The 23939-nt window shown below is 37.7% G+C and overlaps 2 protein-coding genes across 9 annotated transcripts in view; both read right to left on the bottom strand.

Annotated features, from left to right (window-relative positions):
- EOGT (EGF domain specific O-linked N-acetylglucosamine transferase) overlaps window positions 1–6927 on the bottom strand; it is a 40450-nt gene extending 33523 nt beyond the window's left edge. For 2 of the 4 annotated variants that reach the window (XM_021934239.2, XM_021934242.2), the window contains exons 1-4: window positions 5003–6927; window positions 3961–4245; window positions 3384–3439; window positions 1053–1276 (exon numbers count right to left, since the gene is read on the bottom strand). In XM_021934239.2, coding sequence (XP_021789931.2) covers window positions 1053–1262 — 210 coding nt within the window. In that variant the 5' untranslated portion in view covers window positions 1263–1276; window positions 3384–3439; window positions 3961–4245; window positions 5003–6927. Of the gene's footprint in view, window positions 1–1052; window positions 1277–3383; window positions 3440–3814; window positions 4667–5002 lie in introns of those variants that run through there. The other 2 variants (XM_021934241.2, XM_021934240.2) reach the window with 2 other exon arrangements.
- A 4263-nt stretch (window positions 6928–11190) lies between these two features.
- The window catches only part of TMF1 (TATA element modulatory factor 1), a 32756-nt gene continuing 20007 nt past the window's right edge, over window positions 11191–23939 (bottom strand). For all 5 annotated transcript variants that reach the window (XM_031663206.1, XM_031663205.1, XM_031663204.1 and 2 more), the window contains 7 exons: window positions 20976–21168; window positions 19584–19653; window positions 19258–19350; window positions 17384–17485; window positions 16948–17100; window positions 15455–15580; window positions 11191–14734 (listed from right to left, as the gene is read on the bottom strand). In XM_031663206.1, the coding sequence (XP_031519066.1) occupies window positions 14591–14734; window positions 15455–15580; window positions 16948–17100; window positions 17384–17485; window positions 19258–19350; window positions 19584–19653; window positions 20976–21168 (881 nt within the window). In that variant the 3' untranslated portion in view covers window positions 11191–14590. The remainder of the gene's footprint in view (window positions 14735–15454; window positions 15581–16947; window positions 17101–17383; window positions 17486–19257; window positions 19351–19583; window positions 19654–20975; window positions 21169–23939) is intronic.

Below are 23939 nucleotides of genomic sequence, written 5' to 3'. Positions count from 1 at the left end.
TTTTTCCATTAAGAAAACAAATCATTATAGAGCATTCATATTTACATTTTATAATATGTCATCTTATCATAATAAATTAAAAACTTACAGTTAATTCTAAAAAGAGCAGTCTCAAGGTTCTTAACAACCCTCCCTCCTTATCACCCCCACCATATCTGTCCCCTAACCAAAAGTCTGGGCTTTACCTAGATGCTCAAAGACCACTTGAATTTGAATTTCTTGAAGTAGCTTAAGAAACTGCCTTTCTCAGTGAGCAAGCAGATTCTAAAATCAGTCCCTAAAAGACATATAAACTGGAATTTGTGCTACCAAAGGAATCACAGCTAAAGTGAATGAATCAGCAACTTTACTCAGCAATCAAGATCAGCAGAGACCCCACAACACATGGACAACTCTGCCACCCTTGGGAATCACCCAGCTGCTGCTGGACAAGGAGCTCAGAATGCTCTTCTGCACGGCCCCAGGAGCGATGCTGGTCTGGTTCCCAAGTCTGCTTTTCCATATGCTTCCTGTGCCAGCACCATGGGAAAGGAAGTGTCTCACAATGCCCAGCTTTGATCTCTGAGGCCCTGTGAGATGTCTTAATGGGCTCCTATTTGAGACCTTTCCAACTCCTCTAAAACAGAAAGAAAGCCACAGTAACAGGCTTAATTATGTGGAGTCAGAGGCTGAGGTGTCATTACTGAAATTAAGTGCTAAGCGATCCTCTTATGTGCCATTTAAGAAAGAAGAGGTGTGAAATTCTTTAGTTACTTTAAACAAGATGTTCTTTCCTGCATAAAATCTAATTGCTTCTTTACAGAGTTTACAAATAGTATTGGCTACTTGTTTTAGAAGTGATTTCGATTTTAAATTTCTCTCTTACGAATGGGACATAATTTTAAGCAGTTTAGTCACTTAGAAGTATTATATGAAACTGAAACAATGATTAACTTATACAGTGACAATCAAAAATTAGAATTCTACCTTCAGCTTCAGGTTATAAAGCAGAACCAGTAAGCCAGCCAAAATTGCATCCTCATAAAAATAAGGAAAGAAGAAATAATACCTACCTTATATGGACAAAGAGAGTCTTTCTTACAGACAGTGGCAATATGCCTATTGTTGTGCAAAAAGAAGGGAATGTGCTCCTCTGGCAAGTGGATACTGGCATAGTTATACAGAGGTTCGCCTGGAATGCTGTGAGTGTTAGGAGGAGCTTCATTCTGATCACTCAGTGGGACTTCATGAAGTAAGACTCCAAAGACAAACAACATTAACATAGCAACCTGCAAACCTAGAGATCAAATTGAAGACATCTTTGTTAACAAATTTCCTTTAAAAGCCAAAACAACAACAACAACAACAAAGGGTCAAGAGCTACGTATAATTACAAAGCACTTTGCTATCCCACTGTGTAATGTTCCTTTGTTAAATTTTCTTTTAGCACTTGCTTGGTGCCAGGCATCACATTAGCAAATGGGTATACAGAGGTGAACAAAACAAGAAAGAGCCTGGCTCTCATGGTGCCTTTAAACCTAGTACGACTGTCGTAAACAAGCAATCAAATAAATAAACAACTTCAGCGGATGACTGGGCCTGTGACTCAAACCAACTAGGGGCCAGCAAACTTTTCCTGTAAAGGAGAAGCAGTAAATATTTTTGGCTTTGCCAGACATAAGATCTCTGTGACAACTACACAATGCCTCTGTCCAGAAAGTAGCCATGGTCTATTATAAAAGAAAGGATGAGGCTGTGTTCCAATAAAACTTTATAACTTAAAAAAATTATGGAATGGCTTGATAGGATCCAGTTTAGTGATACCTGAAATAAAATAAAGCAATATGATAGACAACGTAGCATGGTGGTTAAGAACCTGAACCTTTAAAGCTTAACCACCTGGATTTGAATCGCAAATCTGCAGCTTCCCAGCTGTTAAGACTTGAACAAGTTACTTAACCTTTCTGCACCTAAGCATTCCCCATCTGTAAAATGGAAATAATAATAAACCTTCATTGTAGAGCTGTCGTGAGTTAAATGAGTTAATTATTGGTAAAGTGTTTAGAAAACTATCTGGCACACACTAAATGCTATGGAAGTGTTTATTAAATAACTGTTTAAAGCCATGTGGGGCAGAAAAGGGGCCCAAATAACATTGGAGCAGAGATCTGAATGATGAGTAGGGGAAAAAGCATCGGTGAGAGAGCAAAGGGAGTGGGACGGCTCCAAACAAGTGTATGTCTGCTGAATAAAAAATTATAATCACAATCAAGGTGTAAGCACAATGTTCCAGGAGCTCTTCTGAACCCAGGATACAGCAAAGAAGGTGCAGTCATGAACTAAACTCATTGCCCTTATGAAGCTTACATGCTAGTAGGTATAATAATCAGCTATGATAATAGCTAAGACTTAGAAACTCCAGGAGTGATATTAAGCAGTCTGCGTCGAAGACTGCGCCCTTAAACTCTCCCTTCACGCCTCTACATTGTGAACACTGACAATGGTCACAAACTTCACTGCACTTCTAACTCACCCAGTAAGTGTTAAATCTCTTAGACCAGATTTCTCCTATATATCCCAGACAATGATCCCGCCATTCTCAGGTCACTTTAGTGGGATCTTTGTTCTATTTTTTGTTTTGTTTTGTTTAAGTGGTCTTTCCACTGGATGACAGAGTCTTAATATACATTGGATGTTCATCAGCTAGGACTGCTGTTTCCTGGGTCATGCCGGAAAACCCATGTTTTCAAATTAGTCTTCATTGATTATGGGCTGTGAAGATGGAGCCTTTAGAAACAGACTGCAGGCCCAATGCAGTGGCTCATCCCTGAAATAGCAGCACTTTGAGAGGCCGAGACTGGCAGATAAGCTGCCTGACTCCCTGAGTTTGAGATCAGCCTGGGCAACATGGTGAAACCTGGTCTCTGCTAAGAATACAAAAAATCAGCTGTAGTCCCAGCTGAAGCGAGAGGATCGCTTTAGCCTGGGAAGTCAAGGCTGCAGTGAGTAGTGATCTCGCCACTGCACTCCAGCCTGGGCAACGCCAGGGAGACCCTGTCTCAAAAAAAAAAAAGAAAGAAAGAAAGAAAGAAAGAAAAATGGAAATTGACTGCTATGTTCCATCAAACCTCAAGTTTCAAGGCCATGGAATTCTAAATGAACAGTGGGGACACCCAGAAGAAATCCATTTCCCCCCATTTTTCCCCCTGGAGTAGTTAAGTACTACAGATTTTCACTTTGGCAACCCTCAAGAGTATAGTGTTATCTGCTGTAAATCTGATCTGAATTATAATAATATTTTCACTTGGGGCTTTCACCCAAGAATGAGTTGACAGTAGTGTTATAAAAATTTAAAAATACATATTCATAGTAACAATGACTCTACTTAAAATAAAAATATTTACCTCTTGAATCCTCAGAACCACTCAGAAGCTTCTGTGATGTTTCAGGTCTCTAAAACCTGTCAGAAATGAAACATATTACCTTAAAAGGATGCTAAAGTAAACTTGATCATTCAGGTGATGTTGTGAATTAAAGGAAATATTAAGAAAGAAAATAATGTAACGGGATAACCCTCAGCCAGAAGGCCTGGCCGGTGGTGCGCTTTCTTTTCCTTAATGAATACCACACTGCTAACAGAGTTCACAGGCACCACCCCCAACACAGCAACTCTGACCAGATTCCAATGGGGAACAGGAGGAGGTGGCCCACTTTCTACAGGCATCCACTGGAACTGGCCAACAGGATAGTTAATGGATCAAACATTCTCAGGAGCAAACAACTGTCCCATTCTCACAGCAGTAATCCCCGTTGGCTGAATCACAGTGCTACCCACCTAGAGTGGCGAGCCTGAGGGTTCCCAGGCCTTCCTATTTTTTGAATTGTCCTTCCCGGTAATAAAGTCATTGTTATGACCAAGCCCTGACCCTTGTTATCCAAGTCCATTGTCCTCCAGTGAGCTCTGGCCATCACTAAACTCACCGATCAGTTGAGAAGTAACGCTCAGGCGATGGAAAAAATCTAAAGACGCAGATCAGAAAGCTGGCTTCTGGCGACGGCATGTACCCACTTGCATAAGGCGGGTGGGGGTGGCTGCCGGGCCTGGCACAAAGCCTTCCTGGTGTCGGTCCTCCTGCAAGGCCCGCGGGGATGGGTGGCTGCACTCCTCCAGCACAGGGACGCTTTGGTGGCCAGGCTCCTTTTCCTTCAGCTCAAAGCAGCTGGACTCACTCCACTCCAGAAACCCTTGATTCGATTTCCACAGGCCTAATGAGGGAGGAAAAAAAGGAAACATCTGAAAGATGATGGATAGGAGGCAAAACCTGGGGCTGACACAGTGGGCGAAATGGGGCAATGTTGCAGAGCGACAAAGCTTGGAAAAGTTTAAAGAAGGCAGTGGGCAAATGGAAAGTTCAACACGTGAGACTCCGAATGACTCCTCAACGGCTGCCCCCCACTTGAGCCAAAAAGTCTCCCGGCGGGTGCCAGGCAGGGCTCAGGAAGTGCTCGGCTGCCCGAGAGCCCAGCTGTCCGCTTGAACGTCAGTCCCGGCCCAGGGCTGAGGGGTCAGCGGCTAGCGCCCCGCCGCGGCTGAGACGACGCGCTGGGGTTCTGGACCGTGGGTGCTGCCAGGGGCTGCTTTGGGGGCGGAGATCTCCCGGGGCCGCCGGCCACCCTGCACCGCGGCGCCCCGGGTCCCCAGCGCGCCTGGGAGGGGCCCCGGGGAGCGGCTCCGCCCCGGCTGGAAACCTGGTCAACGCGGCTAGGGCCCGGGGCCCGCCTGCGCTCCGGACGCAGGGAAGAGGCCGTGCGCGCGGGGCCGGGGAGGGCCAGGATCGGCTTCCGACGCCCGCCTCCCAGCCCGCAGGGAATGGGAAGGCGCGGGCTGAGTGCGTGCGCAGGATGTAGCCCTCCGGGAAGCCGCGCCGGGAGCTGGAACCACCTGGGGCAGGAGCGGCGCAGAGCGCGGCCGCGGCGGGAAGGAGAGCGGGGGAAGGCTCCGCAGACTGCGGACGAGTCCCACCTGGAGCCGCGGCAGCCGTGACTATCGAGGAGGAGGCGGAGGAGACTGCGGCTGTTGCAGAGGAGGGAGTCGTCATAACCGGCTACTGCCGCTCACCGGAAACCTCGGGCGCCGGAGCTGGGCCAGGGGGCGCCAAGGAGCAGCTGGGACACCTTGGCCAGCCGGCGCCGTGGGCGGGCTCGGGCCCCGAAGAGGCAGGACCGGACGACACCCGGGAGGGCCAGGGCACGGGGCCCGACGCGCGGAGCGGCTTCAATCCGGCTAGCGGCCTGGACCCGGAGAGCGCGGCAGGGAGGTGCTCCAAGTGAGGGAACCATCTGCCTTTCGTGGCGCTCTCCCGCGAAGGTTGGCGCGAGTCCGCCAGCTCCCTCACCAGGGCCGGAAAGACCCGCGGCACGTGCCGGAGCCGGACGCCCACGTCCATCGCAGCAGCTGGCGCCTTCTTGAGCGAGAGCGTTAAAGCGCTCAGAGGATATTAGGGCCTGGTGGGTAGAAAACCTGACTCTTCTGCTTGCACTGTGGCAGATTTTTACTTTTGTCTTATTTCAGGCAGAAGTTGCCCCCCTAACTTCCAAATTTCAGTACTGAACATTGTTCACTGAATACACTTTGTGATGGTGAGGATACTTTGGAGCCAACACACATTTTAAAAGCAGTATGGTTTTACCTATCTGTAAACGCATCAAGTTCAAGTACTACTCTGTGGAGTTTAATTTTTATGGTTTTGTTAATTTACTTTATTACTGGTTATTTATAATTATTTGAACTCCCATTCCCCCATTGTCTTTTCCTCTAAACTCCCCCAGGCCTACTATTCCATCTACAGCACAGTAGAGTTGATCATTAATGACTAAAGTTGAACTGATTATATGAAGGTGATGCCTTCAAAATAAACGTGCTCAAATGCATCAAGTCACCAGAAGTTAAGTAATATCGTAAGGAAACAAGTTTGTTTCCAAAGGCTTACGTGCTTTTTACGTATTTTTTTAAAGTAATGTTGTTTAAGAATTATTACAAGTTCCATTAGTGACTTGCTAAATTAGGAATCTTATCTGGATTTTTTTTCAGATAATAACAGCAAAAACATATGTAGTGGTTAACATGTGCCAAACATTGTTCTAAAGCACTTTACAGTATTTATTCTTTTTATTAAAAAGATTTTGCCTCTAAGGGAACTGTCAGAGGTATGTGAACCAGAGCAACTCCATCTTAAATAGGAGCTGAGTAAAATGAGGTTGAAACCTACTGGGCTGCATTCCCAGACCGTTAAGGCATTCTAAGTCACAGGATGAGATAGGAGGTCAGCACAAGATACACATCATAAAAACCTTGTTGATAAAACAGATTGCAGTAAAGAAGCCGGCTAAATCCCACCGAAACCAAGATGGCCATGAAAGAGACCTCTGGTAGTCCTCACTACTACACTCCCATCAGCGCCATGACAGTTTACGAATGCCATGGCAGTGTCAGGAAGTTACCCTATATGGTCTTAAAAGGGGGAGGCATCAATAATCCACCCATTTAGCATCATCAAGCAATAACCATAAAAATGGGCAACCAGCAGCCCTCAGGGCTGCTTTGTCTATGGAGTAGCCATTCTTTTATTCCTTTACTTTCTTAATAAACTTGCTTTCACTTTGCCTTGAATTCTTTCTTGCTCGAGATCCAAGAACCCTCTCTTGGGGTCTGGATCGGGACCCCTTTCCTATAACAGAATTACTGCTCTATTATTTTATACTTTGCATACTTCACCCATCCCACACTAATAAGGACAGTAATTTTTTAAAATGCTTCCTCAAGCCAGGCACTGTGGCTCATGCCAGTAGTCCCAGCTACCCAGGAGGATCGTTTGAGCCCACTGAGGTTGAGGCTGCAGTGAGCCATGATTGAGACACTGCACTCTAGCCTGGGCCACAGTGAGACCCTGTCTAAAAAAAAAAAAAAAGCTGCCTCAGCCTGCTTGCTACCATACTGTTTTTATCACATACAAAAAGGTTCAAATTAGTATGACGTGTGCATGGTACTATTTTATTATTATTATTTGTAGAAACAGGTTCTTGCTGTGTTCCTAGCACATACTTCCAACTCCTGGCCTCAAGTGATCTTCCAGTCTCAGTCTCCTAAAGTGCTGGGATTACAGGTGTGAGTCACCACGCCTAGCTACATGGTGCTATTTTAAACAGCTACATATTGAGTGGTCATTCAGACTTACAGGAAACCAGGTATGACAGACTTGAACATGAGATTGAGTCTCTCTTACTGCAACAGCCATTCTCAAATAGAATTTCTCTCCAAAATATCAATGTTAGAATTTAAATTTTCTTTGAGTTGACATAAAATTTAAATGTCTACTGATAGAAGGTTGGTTGAATAAACTATGGTTTATCCATAGTGTAAAACTATGCATGCATAAAAAGGAATTGAGAAATATCTCTATACACTACAGGATATTGAGTGGGAAAAGAATATGTAATATGTAAATACCATTTTTATAAGAGGAAAATGTATGTATACATGTGTATACACATATATGTTTACTAATTATTATTTTACAAGTAGATTAACATTTAAAATGACTATATGGGCAAGGAGGGAAGAGGAGGGGTATAAGGAACAAAGAAGACATGACTTTGTTTTTTGGTTTTTGTTTATTTGTGTGTGTGTCAGACAGAGAGAGTCTCATTCTTTTGCCCAGGCTGGAGTACAATGGTGCAATCTTGGCTCACTGCAACCTCCGTCTCCAGGGTTCAAGTAATTCTCCTGCCTTAGACTACTGAATAACTGTGATTACAGGCATGTGCCATCATGCCTGAGGAATATTTGTATTTTTAGTAGAGATGGAGTTTCACCTTATTGGCCAGGCTGGTCTCGAACTCCTGACCTCAAGTGATCCGCCCACTTCGGCCTCCCAAACTGCTTAGATTACAGGCACGAGCCACCATGCCTGGCCTGAAGACATGACTTTGGAGCCATGTAAATATGTTACATTATAAAGCAAAATTCTGTTTTTAAAAAGCAATCCTTGAAAGTAAAATGAAACTAAATGAACCTAAATGTTTTCCAATTGTGGCATATACCCGGAGGAGCTATCCCAAGTGACTTTACAACTTAATTTGTATATACTTAGTGGGATGTAGTCTCAGGACTAAAGTACAAAAAAACTCTTGTAGACTGCATTCTGTAACCAAATTGTTGGTGGCAATATTGGTATTGTGGGATACACCAAGTTGAAGTAATTATGATGGTACCTTTGAAGCTGAAATTTTTGACATGAGATAGAGATATGAAAGCTTAATCAGGCTGTATAAACATCCTATAGTTCTGAATTTCATTTAGAGGCCTCAGTATGATTAACAGTATGGTTAATCTTTAAAAACACATCTCTCCTACATGCTCCATTGGAAAGGCCTAGAGACAAGCTACCCAGTAGAAAGAAGCACCCCCTTGCGCTCACACTGTGATCTTTATAAACCATTTCCCATTAAAAGAAACACTTGTAGAACAATGGATGATCTTGGGTCTGGAGCAGGAAATGTACAAGATAAGCCTGCAATATCTTACACCAGGAAGCAGCAAAGCAATCAAAAGGCTATTAGGGTCATATCAAAAGGACTCAGGAGCCACCTTGAAAACCTTCCTACCAGTCAAAGATAGGATAATTTAAAGCATAAATAAAGGTAACTAATTGGATGAAGGACAGATAAATTTAAATAATTACATCAGACACAACCAGTCAACCAAACATGCAAGCCAAAAAGTTATCACCATTCATTTTTAATGATAGAAGGAAACCACCTCTTATTCTGAAAACTGGTAAACAAAGGGAAAGAATCAGGAATATTTATACTGTCTTTCCTATATGAATTATGATGCAAGTAACAAAATAACTGAAGTAAATTTTTTTTTGGAAACATTCCAACTACTAAATGAAAAAGAAATGACAATACCACTCCACAAGCTCTGTGAACTAATAGATTTAAGAAGTGATCATCAATGATTTCTTTATCACAACTGAAAAACCATGGGACATTATCTGTCTCCTGCTGGAAGAATATACTTCCACCTAATGAAGTATTTTTGTTGAAAAATAATTGCCTTTAGATTTAAACACAGGAGGCAGAACACACTAACAAAAGGTAAGAAATCAACATCCAGATGGAGGGAAACTCTACAGGACAAATGACCTAGATTTTTCTACAAATAAGAAACTCCATCGAAATTGCAAGAAGAAAAAGAGAGAGATGGAAGACTGCATTGCTTAAAAAAATTGAGACAAATCCAACAAATTACAATGAGTAAATTGATAACAATATCAGCAGAATATAGTATACTGGTTCTCTGATATATCCAACTGTTAGACCACAATTAAAAGGTGTTGACATTTTTAATGAATAAATTTTTGCTATAACTGATCTATATGCTTATGATTTTACAGAAAAGCAGTAGGAAAAGTAGCACCATATAGTTAATAATTCAAAACATGGACTCTGGAGCCAAACTGCACAAATTGGAATCCCAGCTTTGCCACATACTTGCCATATGACCTTGAGCAATTAATCTTTATTTTTAAAAATGGGGGTGATAATAGCATCCACTTTAAAAGGTTGACTTGATGATAAAGTCTGGGTACACACCTCCTTTTCCAAAATCCTTGGGTCCCTGTGTGTGCCTGAACTTTAAAAAATAGAAAAGATATGCCCATCGTTTAACTTAATACCACCATTGAGTCCTGGGTGAGTACCCCATAATCTCACACAATATTTCTGCAGCAAAATGTATGAGTATTCACACCAAATGAGTTAAAGACTATACATAGCCCTATGTCACTGCAGTGCAGGCTTTACCACCAAAGTAGATTTAACAGCAAATGTATTAAAATATATGTGGTTTTTAGAGCTTTGTGGATTTCAGAACAATGATTATGGGATTATAATCCTACATCACTGAATTCCTTACACAGTGCTTGGAACAAAATAAGACTATGTTTCCCAAAAGAAGAAAAAAGAAGAAAAGACTATATTTCCTATTACCAACCTGACCACAGATTTTTGAACAACATATATTTTTAAAAATTAAGACTGTAATTTTAAAAGAGACAAATTGGCATGGCATTTTATAAAAATGGAAGGAATACCTCTATCTACCATGCTGTGCCCATACCTGTAGAAGCAATAAGAATGTTTAATATTAAACAAACGGAAAAACCTACCATTACCTTCTTGTTTAATATTATTTGTGATTCTAAATATTAAATTTAGCCTACTTGGGAGTAGGGCAGTGCGGGAATTCCAGACAGTTCTACGAGTAAATTCTCTTTACCATATTTGTGAATTACTGAAGCATTTTGAGTTTTTTGTTTTGTTTTGAGAAAAGGTATTTAAGTACTAAGAAGAAACACATTTAATTTCCAGTCTGTCTTACAAAAAGGTCTTAATTTGCTGAAAGGTAAAATGCATATGTATAAAGGCAACAGATTAAAAGTACTTTAAAGGTTACAGAGCTTAATACAAGCAATATGAACTCAGAAATAGAGGATAACTTATTTTAACTGTTATTACTTGAATACAGAAACATAAGAAGACTTTTAGAAGAATGTCTTGATCCTGTTTAAGATTAAAAATGGACACAAATTATCCTTACAGTAGTTACCAGCAAGTTATAAGTAAATTCTTAGAACTGTGTTTTCTGAAAACATATCTTCATCAGAAAAACTATACTTCGGGCCAGGTGCAGTGGCTCATGCCTGTAATCCCAGCACTTTGGGAGGCCAAGGTGGGCAGGTCACTTGAGGTCAGGAGTTTGAAACCAGCCTGGCCAACATGGTGAAACACATCTCTACTAAAAATACAAAAATTAGCCGGATGTGCTGGTGTGCACCTGTAAACCCAGCTACCTGGGAGGCTAAGGCAGTAGGATCACTTGAACTTGGGAGGTGGAGGTTGCAGTAAGCCGAGATTATGCCATTGCACTCCAGCCCAGGCAACAGAGTGAGACTCTGTCCAAAAAAAAAAAAAAAAAAACTACACTTAATACTAATAATATAACTTATAGAAAATTGGGGCTTATCTTCATTTTCTTAAAATATTAATCTCAAATGTAAACAAGTTATATTTTCATAAAACAATATTGATTCCTCCTCACTCATTACTATTGACCACTATACATTTTGTTAAAAATGAAATACACTATTACTATTTTAAAATCTTTATTCAATCAGATCCATGCTTATTTACATTATCTTTCATTTAGAATTAAAATATTATGTCAATCTGTAGTTTAAATCATACTTTTAGCCCTTTACAAAATATGTGATAAAAGTTTTCATGGTTTAAAATGGACCTAGAATAGGGAAATTTTGATTCACTTTAATGAAAATGAAAAATTATGATACACTACAACATAAATGTATATGTACTAAACATACAGTATTAAAACAAGATAAAACATCTACACTTTTCTTTTTTCTTCTATTTTCTAAATACTATAAATCATATACTTTTAATAAGCATTCAAATAAAACTCTCAATAAATGCCAACTGAAGAGATGGCGAAAAAAAATTTCCTGAACATTCTTTTCACTTACTTCACTGCAAACTTTATGTTTCCTAGGTCAGAAGTTATCCACATTTAGAATATCTTAAGTCACAACATAGATATATTTGGTACATTCCACATGCTAAACACTGTACAACTGGCAATTCCCAAAAAAGAGGTAAAAGAAATGTAAGAAATGGTAGACTCAATTTAGCCTCCCAAGAATTGGAAGGACATCTACAGTCTGTGCTTAATTGTCTATAAATCACCACACAACCTTCCCTGTTTACTCACTTTTTATATTATTGAAAATGATATTTGCAGCTTTTTTCTTTCAAGAGTGGAAACATCTAATTGCAAATCATTTTCCTATCCATTAAAATATAAATATTATTTTGCAAGAATATGGGTAGAGATGTTTTAATGACAAACAGCAAAGTATAGCAATGAATATTCAATAGGTACTCTGCCACCTACTGGAGTTTTTCAAGAAACTATTTAAGTTCACTTTAACTTACAGAAGTATTGAGAGATCCGAGTGTATAACAATCAAAATATGATCAGTGTGAGTATCAGCTATTTATTTGTAGATAAAGAGTAATACATGGTAATATGTAGCCAGAAACTTAAACAGCTGTTTGTCATTTTAAAATACAATGGAAAACACTTGAAAATTTTCAGTGAATTGATCTTATTAATGTTAATAAGGATTTAAAAAAGAATGTTTAATATTATAAAATTGAAAGGTTTAGGAAAGAGTTTTATTGCACTCTTTTCTCTGCAAATGAAGTTTTTTCTACTAGTGGATACTTTAAAGGGACTTCTTCATAATTCCGAAACGTCTAGTTTCAAATGCTTAACAGAATTTTGTAACTTAAGTTTCATAGTCTCCCCTTATCCACGACTTTGCTTTCTGTGGTTTCAGTTACTCATGGTCAACCACAGTCTGATTACAGGTCAGTACAGTACAATAAGATATTTTGAGAGAAAGAGACAGAGAAATCACATTTACATAACTTTTATTACAGTGAATTTTTATAACTGTTCTATTTTGTTATTGTTTATCTCTTGCTGTCCCTAATTTATAAATAGAACTTTATCATAGGTGTATATGTTTAGGAAAAAACAGTGTATAGAGGGTTCTATACTATCCATGGTTTCAGACATTCACTGGGGGTCTTGGAATGTATGTCCTATGGGTAAGAGGGAACTGCTGTATTTTCTAATTCTATACATTTCTTATTGCTTATCTGTCCTGTCATTCTGCCCTTGAATATTACCAAAAAAAAAAAAAAATCAAGCTGACAAAAAGCTATTAGACTGCTTTTTACCACTAAAATGAAGAAAATTAATTTTATGAATCTGCCTCACACTGAAAGAATATTTATTAATGCTACAAATCAGAGATCCAATGACAGAAACACTGTCTGGAATACAAAAAGAACAAAAATGAGGTCATTTGAATTGCCCTGAAAAACTCCAAATTCTTCAAGATGTCTTACTTGTATTCATACTCTGAAGTACCAGTGTTTTAATTTTATCTAAAAAATGAGTTTTCTTTTCTTTTTTTTTTGAGACGGAGTCTTGCTCTGTCGCCCAGGCTGGAGTGCAGTGGCGCAATCTTGGCTCATTGCAACCTCCACCTCCCAGGTTCAAGCAATTCTCCTGCCTCAGCCTCCCGAGTAGCTAGGATCACAGGCACACACCACCACGCCAGGATAATTTTTGTATTTTTAGTAGAGATGGGGTTTCACCAAACTGTTGGTCATGCTGGTCTTGAACTCCTGACATCAGGTGATCCGCCCGCTTTGGCCTCCCAAAGTGCTGGGATTACAGGCGTGAGCCACGACACCCAGCCGTAAATGAGAGTTTTTATGTGCAAGTAAAGGCAGTTAAATAACTTTCAGTAATAAAATGCATCAAAATATTTCACAGGTTTAAAACACAGCCTGGTTACCTTTTTGAATAAAATAACACTTGGAAGAAAGCATAGCTATTTTTAAAAGCTATTCCATGCCTTCCTTGTATTTGAAATTTCAAGAAAAAATAAAATGATAAATCACACAGAATTATAAAATGTCAAATTTAAGTTAATTCCTATAATTTTTCCATTTTGTTATGAATATTCTGTAATATCAAACATTCATTTTTAATGTGCTAAAAATATGGGTTTACAAAATATGAACAGGTAATTTTTAAAGAGCAAATTATGTTAAGAACTTTATTATTTTCGATTCATTTTATAGGGTAGTAAAATAATACTTCTTCAAAATCATTTAAATGTTATTGATGCCACTGCAAAATCATTATAAATTTTCTCCATTATCTAATCACATCTAGATAACATTGAATATGTACAGGTTTCTCTGGATAGGTACCAAAAGGTACCACATTTTATACAGACTTAATTGTGAAAGCTGGGTGAAATAAAATTTCAGACCAAAATTTTATTTTTAAGTTTAAATCATTCACTCTTTAAATTTCAGACAGTGTCAGTGTTACTCTTACTTTTAAAGGAAAAAAAAATTAGTTTAAAATTTAATGACCACCGATGTAATAATTTTTTACTTTAACACAATGTACATTTTCATGAGTAGTAATTAAGATATGTTGAAAATTTAAATGTGAAAGATTTCAAAGTTTCAGTATGTTAACATTACTCTTTAAATGTTCTTAATATATATATAAACACTTACAAATTATAGATACAACTAGTTGTATATCTATAATACATATATGAACACCACTCTTCTTCCCTAGCCATATTGATATGAGGATAAAGTAATAAATCTCTGTGCTATTCAAGGGAAAAAAAAATGAATGCTTTAAAAAATAAATCTTTAAAGAATAGTTTCAAAAATAAAGTTCAAATATTGCACAAAATAATTTAATTGTAAATATTACTATATAGTGTAAAACAATTTAAAAAAAATTTTTATGCTCTACAGTAAATCCCATTTTCTAATTCTATAAAAGAATTTATTGGAAGTCCACATTAAATGTTTAGATATTAAATGTTTACATTCAGTTTGACGGGAATTCAATATTCACAAGTTAACTGAGCCTTTGTCTTAAAAGTTCATCTATTTGAGTTTTATACATATTTTTTACATCTTCGAGATCTAATCGAAGTTCTTCCGCCTCTTCTGCTTTTTCTCCATACATCTGCAGAATAGTGTTGTATCTTTGATCCAAATCCTGCAAAATGTATTTGTTTACAATTTTTAAAATAACTACACAAAACATCTTTAATGTTTATATTGCCATAGGAGTCAACAATGAAAACACTACAATTTAAATAAAAGTATATACTTATCTCTTTTAAAAATTAAACTCACACTTCAATGTTGAACTAAATAGCAAAAAAAGGAATTAAAGAAAAAAAACAAGCTAGAAGGCTATCAATTTTACCCCCTCTCTTCACTAAATCTACAATTCTTCCCATTTATGAGTTCTCTCCCATTAATGTAAGCACATCTGATATAAAATTTAGTCTCTTTGTTCCGTGGTGGTGTAAGTATTACCTGGCATTTAGCCCACAGGAAAGATCAAAAGAAAACATATTCTCACTTATGGCTTAACAGTGTCTTCTAACATCCAGATAAGACAATTGTGATGATACATATAACATCAATCAATAGAATATTACTAAGATCATACAAAGTTCAATGTTATAAATGAAGCGTAGCCAAATCTAGTTCTTTTCCTATACTGGGACTAAATGTGATTGTGAAAATTACTTTGAATATGTAAAGACACAAGCAAGATAAAAGATTCATTTTTAAAGTTCTTTGCTCAAATATTAATACTCTTTAATTTTCAAAGAAATCACTAACACATACTATAAACTAAAAACATGAGATTTAATGTAAATGAACTAAAATATCTTAGACTCATCCTTAGGTGAAGAATACTTACTCTTAGCTGAGTTCTAAGTTTGGGTATCTCCTTCACCTTCTCTTCAAGTTCATCATTTTGATTTGTTAATTTAACTAGTTCTTCAGCCATTATTGATCGAGTTTTTTCTAGATTGCCAATTTCTAGCTGAGAAGCATTACCACAAAATAGTTTAAATCAAAACATATCTTTTTTAATACTCCCACTAATATAAAAATATTTAATGGGGTTTTTTTTTTGAAATAGATATGTCAACATACAACCTTGAGCTAGCTCTTTCTTAAGGGAACAGTGGCAGAAAAAGGGTGCCAACTTTCCTGAGAGATATACCATTTATAAGATTTACTATGCAACAGAGATAAAGAAGAAAATCCAACTTTTTGTTTGAAAATATTCAACCGTATATTTTTCTAATCTAAGGAAATGACATATATTTCAGTTATTCTAAATTACTACAAGAACCCAGAGAAATAAAAACATACTTTAATGTAGCCCCACCTGTGTAGGTTGTATCGACAGAAGCTTTCATCACTACCAAAGAAATTTATTAGGTCCCTGTATAGCGTACTGGTTATACAAACATCTGGGATTAAGATTAGTCTGATCTACTTTTTGCCAATTCAAGTTCTTTAATAGAGTAATATTTTCATATAACTGAAAGTATATAATGGGAGTTGAATTTTTACCTACTTCTGAGTGTATTGTGTTTAACACTGAAAAAAGGTATCCTGATTCAAAATGCTTGAGACCAGGAATGTTTCAAATTTCTTTTTCTTTTTCAGATTATGGAATAATTGTATTATGTACTTACTGGTTGAGCATCCCAAATCTGGAAATCCAAAATGCTCATTTGAGCATTTCCTTTGAGCAGCATGTCAGCACTCAAAGTTTTGGATTTGGGGGCATTTCAGATTTCTGACCTGGGAAGCTCAACCTGTAAAACATTTTAACATTTCTGACTGCATAAAGTTTTTTAAAAGCCAAAAAGGTAAGATGGAAGGATGCTCCCTCAACAACTCCTGTTGTTTCCTCCCATGTACAGTGTGTTACAGTTCGAACATCTCATCCCTTTATCCCTTCCTTCCCGGGGTAGTTGGCACAACTTATCTAAGAGGTAAATCTGAATAGAACAGGCATTCACAGCTCAGCAACTTCCCTTTATTCTGTTGGGAAACAGCTGCTTGAAAGGAGGAGGCATTCTCTGCTCCTAGATGCTTATGTCTTATGTAGGCAGGTTGTAACACATGGGAGGCCTGCTCCAGCCCAGTATTTCCTGTGACAGATCACTCAAAACTGCCTAATTCTGGCAATCAGCAGGTTCAGTTGGCTGTTATCCTTAGCTAATTTCTCTTTTTAGCCTTTATCACTGATAGATGTGATACATTTTGGGCTTCACATGCCACTACGTCACCTTGTTTCTCAATTTGCTCAGAATTCAGATGGCAATGAAGGGTGCTATTTATTGGGCCTCAAAACTTCATTTACTTCTATAGCAAATTTAATTTTTCCAATACCTGTAAATGAGTAATTTCCCCTTCCCTTAGCTTTAGCTGAGACTGTAGGTTTTCAATAATGCTTGATCCTGCTCCCATCCTTACAGCATCATAAAGATTGCTTCCATTTGCTGATACAGACATTGGTCCAAATGAGTGATCATGAGATTCATCCTATGTTAATTAAGAAAGTTTACACAGTTACTCAGTTATTATAGCTTGTCTTCCATTACCAGGTTCTAACAAAAATGGTTCTGTCAATTTTTGCTTTAAATGTCTTCTCAAAGGCAGAAAATCATTCATGTATTTCCTCTCACTACAATTAGCACTCCTCCACAAGTATTCAGATGAATTGCCTACAGAATGGCAAGGTCATGATGACAGACAATATTGCCATTTGCATATTTCCTTTATTATTATTCTAAGAACTAAGCACATATAAAACATAAAACATCACCTGAGACAGAAAAGATGTCTGTAGTCCTGCCATATCAACACCACTTATTGAACTTGAGCGTGACATGGTGGGAGTGCTAGAAACAGAAAATGGCTTGCGTTCCTTAGGGAGTAAAAAAAATTCTGTTCAGATTAAAGAGCAAAGAGATAAGCAGAGAAAGCAAGCACATTTCCCAGGGTTAACGAGAACAAAGATTCAGTCTTTTAAAAAAGCCACACTACAAAGGAATTCAATACAATCAAAAGAAGAAAAAAAAATTTTTTTAAGATTCATTCTAATTTCCCCATAAAATGGCTTCTGAAGTCTTATCAGAAAGATAGTATTTGGCCAGGCGTGGTGGCCCATGCCTGTTATCCCAGCACTTTGGGAGGCCGAGGAGGGTGGATCACCTTAGGTTGGGAGTCCAAGACCAACCTGATCAACATGGAAAAACCCCATCTCTACTAAAAATACAAAATTAGCTGGGCGTGGTGATGCATGCCTGTAATCCCAGCTACTTGGGAGGCTGAGGCACAAGAATAGCTTGAACCCGGGAGGTGGAGGTTGTGGTGAGCCAAGATAGCACCACTGCACTCCAGTCTGGGCAACAAGAGTAAAACTCAGTCTCAAAAAAAAAAAAGTACAATATTTACTAATTAAAACTGTAGATAGACTTGCTTGGATCATCACAGGACCCATTTATTACAACAATGTAATCTGTTGGGTTTTATAATGGAATGAGAATGTTTCTGTTAAGTTTCATATTCCACAATATACTATCAATTAAACCTATTTTTTTAACATAAAATTTCTAATGAGTGTTACAAACCATAAAATTTCTGGCTTATCCATTTTATTTTTAATGTATTTTTAAAACTCCAAATAAATTCAATAGGTAATTTAAATTTACCTGTCAGCAGTTTAAATATATTATGCTAACTCCAAGTACACGGTAATTCTTTCAATACAGAAAATTCATTTTATTTTATATATATATATTTTTTTTTTGAGAAAGAGTCTCGCTCTGTTGCCCAGGCTGGAGTGCAGTGATGCGATCTCGGCTCACTGCAGCCTCCGCCTCCTGGGTTCAAACAATTCTCCCACCTCTGCCTCCTGAGTAGCTGGGATTACAGGCACACGCCACCATGCCCAGCTAATTTTTTTATTTTTAGTAGAGACGGGGTTTCACCATGTTGGCCAGCTGGTCTTGAATTCTTGGCCTCAAGTGATCCACCCACCTCAGCCTCTCAAAGTGCTGGGATTACAGATGTGAGTCACCATGCCCAGCCTCAGAAAACTCATTTCAGAAAAATTACCCTCATTAACCAGAAAGAAAACAAGCCAGATTTACTCCTTAAGTGCCTATAGACCAAATGAGGTGCACTGGTTTCACTGACAGGCGATTAAATTCATTTTAAAAAAAGGGCAAGAGGTTTTATATTTCAAGTCCTAGAAATCACAGATCTCTTTGGATAAACTCAAAATTACTTTGGGTCCACTCTGAGCAGGACACTGATTATAATACTAGAATTCATCACTATATTGATTTTAGACATTAAAAAAATGATACTTATAAAGCAGGGATGTCCAATCTTTTGGTTCCCTGGGCCTCATTTGAAGAACAAGAATTGTCTTGGGCCACACATAAAATACACTAACAATAGCTGATGAAATAAAAAATTTAAAAAAAAAATCATGAAAAAAAAATCTCATGATTTAAGAAAGTTTATGAATTTGTGTTGGGCTTCATTCAAAATCATCCTGGGCCACATGCCAACCAGGGCCACAGGCTGGACAAGCTTGTTATAAAGCATAGCTACAATTAAAAAGCAATGATTAATCACAGCATCTACTAAATGGTTACACAACAAACAAACAAAAACAAAATTCAATACCTTTTCTTTTATTGCTTCTTGAGTAAAAATGGCTTTCTTCCTTTCTTGTTCAACTTTCATTCTTTCCATTTCTAACTGACTATTCAACAGTGTCTAACGGAGAGAGATAAAGTTAGACAATTTCTGTGACAGTAATTCACACCATGATAAGTCAGTCTCAAAGTTAGAAGCATAAAGTATAAACTCATATTTGTTTTACTACTAAAGACTAAGTTCCAAAAGCAGTGGCATCACCCATTTCATCTTGTTGTCTCATTAGTTTGCTGCCATCCCCAACCATTCTCTAATGTAAGCCCTAAGAGGTTAGTGATCACGAAGAGAAATACCTTTTCTTTCCTTGTCTCTTCAAGTGTTCTTACATATTCATCTTTTAGGTTTTCTAATTCAACCTGGTACCTATTAAACAAGAGAGAATTAAAAAAAAAAAAAAACAGAAAATGAAAAAGATGACAGTATAGACTATTAAAAACTCAGTACTTTATTAACTCCAGCTACATATTGAGAAATCATTTTTATTTCCAGCTTGACATCAGTGATTTTCCAACAGTGTATTCCAGATCCCATCTGAGTTTCACTCAGAAACCAAACCACAACTGAAAAAGCTCCACTTTTGTGCATTTTATTTATTGGTGCTCTGGGTTAAGATTTCATTTAAAAAGAGACTTTATAAAAATAATTTTGAGTATCATCATCCTATAATATCCTCAGATTCCACAAAGCCTATTAGGGAGTTCTATGAAAATGTTTATAAAAGTTCAGACATTTTACTTTAGAAATCATTTTTACTTGACTACTTTTTTAAAAAGTAAAATTTCCAAGGAAGAACACAGAGCGTAAAAAATACTAACCATTACCTTAATATAATCTCAGATGGATGGATTTTATAGCCCATGGTTTCCAAGAACCCAGAAATTTATTTAGAAAAGACTTAAATTATGCTACTAAAACCCTTGTAATATAAAAGTAACTCCGAAGAGTAGTCTCAAAACTATTTTGTGCTGTTACAGGCCCCTTTAAAAAATCTGATTAAAGGTACAAATCCTTTCCCTGGAAAAATAAATAAATACAAAACATGTCACACAATCTCAACAACCTATATGACATTCAATGAAGCCCAGTACTAACTTCTTGCTGTAATATATAATATCCTGTTACGTTTTTTTTTTTTTGGAGACGGAGTCTCGCTCTGCTGCCCAGGCTGGGGTGCAATGGTGCAATCTCTGCTTACTGCAACCTCCGCCTCCCAGGTTCCAGCGATTCTCCTGCCTCAGCCTCCCAAGTAGCTGATTACTTTTAGTTCTTGGTACTCTGAAGCTAAAAGCCAACAACATACTTTGTTTATTTAGTTATTTAATTTTATTTATTTATTTATTTTTTGAGACCGAGTCTCACTCTGTCACCCAGGCTGGAGTGCAGTGGCGGGATCTCGGCTCACTGCAACTTCCACCTCCCGAGTGTAAGCGATTTCATGCCTCAGCCTCCAAGTTGCTGGGATTACAGGCACACGCCACCACAACCGGCAAATTTTATTTTTAGGTTTCACCATGTTGGCCAGGCTGGTCTCCACCTCCTGACCTCAAGTGATCCGCCCACCTTGGCCTCCCAAAGTGCTGGGATTACAGGCGTGAGCCACTGCACCCGGCCCAACAACATACTTTAAAAAAGTGCTTTAGGATGTCATGGAACTACCACAAATATCACTCAGAAACCATGCTCACCTATTGTTCTCATCCTCCAGCTTACATAGCCTATTTTTCTCTGATTCTAGCTGGGCTTGAAATCTACTGTTTTCCTGTCTTAAGAGAGAATTCTGTGACTCCATGGAAGACATCTGAATTTTGTTAGCAAGAAGTTCTTCTGTAGCTGCACGTTCTCTTTCAACTGCTGCTGCCAGCAAGGTCTGTGATTCACCTGATTATAGGACAGAAAGAAAAATCACATACACATATAGCCCAGAGACCAAACTACCAAGTCAATTCTGATTTCAAACATTTAATGATGCAAGTAGCCACACTTAAAACTGATAACTATTTATTGCCTAAGGCAGGACTGTCTACTGAGACAAATGAACCAATCTTAACTTATATTTGCTTTATCATTCTTTTCCAAAAGTATTTTAATTTCAAAATGGAGTCATGCATTAAAAGAGTAGTGGATCAACAAATGATCCTGGAGCAACTGGACATCTATATGCGAAAAAACAAAAAGCCTACACATCACATCATTCATGAAAATTAACTCAAAATGGATCATAGACTTAAATGTAAAACATAAAATTATAAAACTTTAAGGAAAAAACAGAGGAGAAAGTCTTCAGGATCTACAGCAAGGCAGATTTGATACAAAAAGCAAGAGCCATAGAAAGAAAAACTGACAAACTTCCTCAAAATTTTCAACTTTTAAATCTATGTAAAGAGGATAAAAAGGCAAGCTACAGAGTGAGAGCAAATAAATGCAAACAATATATCTAGGACTAGTATCAGGAATATATAACAATCCAGTTAGAAAATGGGTAAAAGACATCGAAATTTCACCACAGAGCATATACAAATGGAAAATAAGGACACAAAATGATGTTCAATAACATTAGCCATTAGGGAAATACAAATTAAAATCATAATGAGATATGACTACATGCTATCTGAGTAACTAAAAGAAAAAACAGGGACAACATAAAATGTTGGCAAGGATGTGAAGAAACTAGACTACTCTTATACAGTCACTTTGAAACAGTTTGGCATTTTCTTAAAAACACTAAACATGACCTGGCAATTGCACACTTGGGCATTTATCCAGAGAAATGAAAACTTAGGTTCACATTAAAACCTGTATGTGAATATTCACAGTAGCTTTATCTGTAATAGCCAGAGCCTGGAATCAGCCTGGACGTCCTTTGTGCAGTGAATGGTTAAATAAACGTGGTACATACTATGGAATAACACTCAGTAATAAAAAGACTGAACTACTGATACAAAAACAACTGTGTTAACCTCTTCCTGGGAATTACACTGAGTGAAAAAAGCCAATCCCAAAATGTCATACACTGTATAATTTTATTATGTAACATTTTTGAAATGACAGAATTTTAGAAATGGAGGACAGATGAGTGATTGCCAGAGTTTTGGGACAAGGGAGGAAGGGTTGAGAGAGTGGTAGGTGTGTTTCCAAAAGGGTAACATTAAGAGTGATTATCTTCAGCTTAGAAAAAAAGAAAAAAAAGCTAACAGGAAGGACTCAATAGTGTTGGAACTGTTCAATATCTTGACTATGGTAATGGATATGTGGTAAAGTTGTACAGAACTTAATACACACACACACATACATACACACAAATGAGTACCAATAAAACTTTGGAAATCTCAATAAAATCAGTGGATTGTATCAATGTCAATACCATGGTTGTGATATTATACGTTAATTTTATAAAATTTTAATACTTGGAGATATTAGGCAATGTGTACAAAGGGCCTTTCTGTATCATTTCTTATAACTGCACTTGAATCTATATTATATCAATAAAAAATTTCAATTAAAAAAAGAGCAATTGGTAAGATTCTGAGATTTAACCTAGGTAAGAATTATCATATTTTTTCTCCACCAAAGTAGAGCTAGTAATACCTCTATTTTACATTTTACACTCCGCTCCACAGCATATCTATGGTCTTTTTAATAGCACTCCTTGGTTATGTTTGTCCTGTGGCTTTGCCTATATGCTAGCACAATACCACACATTGCTGAGGGTATGCAGACTTCCGTCTAAAAACCACAAAAGTACCAGTTTCTAGCATTCATTTATTGCTAAATATTTATTTCAAAAGGTATCATTTTCAGATGTCTCATATTTCATATCACATTGGTCTCAAAAGCTGTCAGAGATAAATGACAGACCTAACATTCATACCTATAAATTTAAATATATATGAAAGTTTATCTAGTTCAGTACTTTTTTTTTTTTTAAGTAGATGAATCTTTTGCTAGACCAAATCTTTCATGGAACTCCAATAAAAAAAGATAGACAAAGTAGGCCCTATTTTCATTAAAGCAGCCAGAGAAGCCCAGCCTCTTATTTATCAGGCTTCCCTCTCACCATGACAGCAGCCCCAAAGGTATCTAACAGTCCACTGAATACCATTTGAAAGTCACTAATCTAATTCACCCCTTCTGATTCACAAGGAATAGCACTGAGAAAGTTGGAAAAATGTAAGTGACTTGTTCCACACTGTTTTGCTGAATGATTCAAAACACAACACACTGAGTCCATGTCTCCTGACTCATACTCAGGTCTGATTTTATCACTACACTGTGATTTCTCAAATTACAGTTAGTGTCAGGCATAGAAGGCATACATGAATTTTTCATGAATTTGCTAGCTTCTGGGATACCTATAATATACATACACTACCTGTCTGTGCTTGAAGGGAAACATTTTAGAACAATACTTTTCTTTTTATTAACATCACAGAAGGGCAACCTGGGGCATGACTGTAAAGAAGCAGAATATGGAATCTTTTTTTTTTTTGAGATGGAGTTTCACTTTGTCACCCAGGCTGGAGTGCAGTGGTGCGATCTCAACTCACTGCAGCCTCTGCTTCCCAGGTTCAAGTGATTCTTTGCCTCAGCCTCCCAAATAGCTGAGATTACAGGCGTGCGCCATGACACCTGGCTAATTTTTGTATTTTTGG

The sequence above is a fragment of the Papio anubis genome, chromosome 2, assembly GCF_008728515.1.
Source record: "Papio anubis isolate 15944 chromosome 2, Panubis1.0, whole genome shotgun sequence".
NCBI classification, from domain to species: domain Eukaryota; kingdom Metazoa; phylum Chordata; class Mammalia; order Primates; family Cercopithecidae; genus Papio; species Papio anubis.
This window is presented reverse-complemented; position numbering and strand designations above follow the sequence as displayed.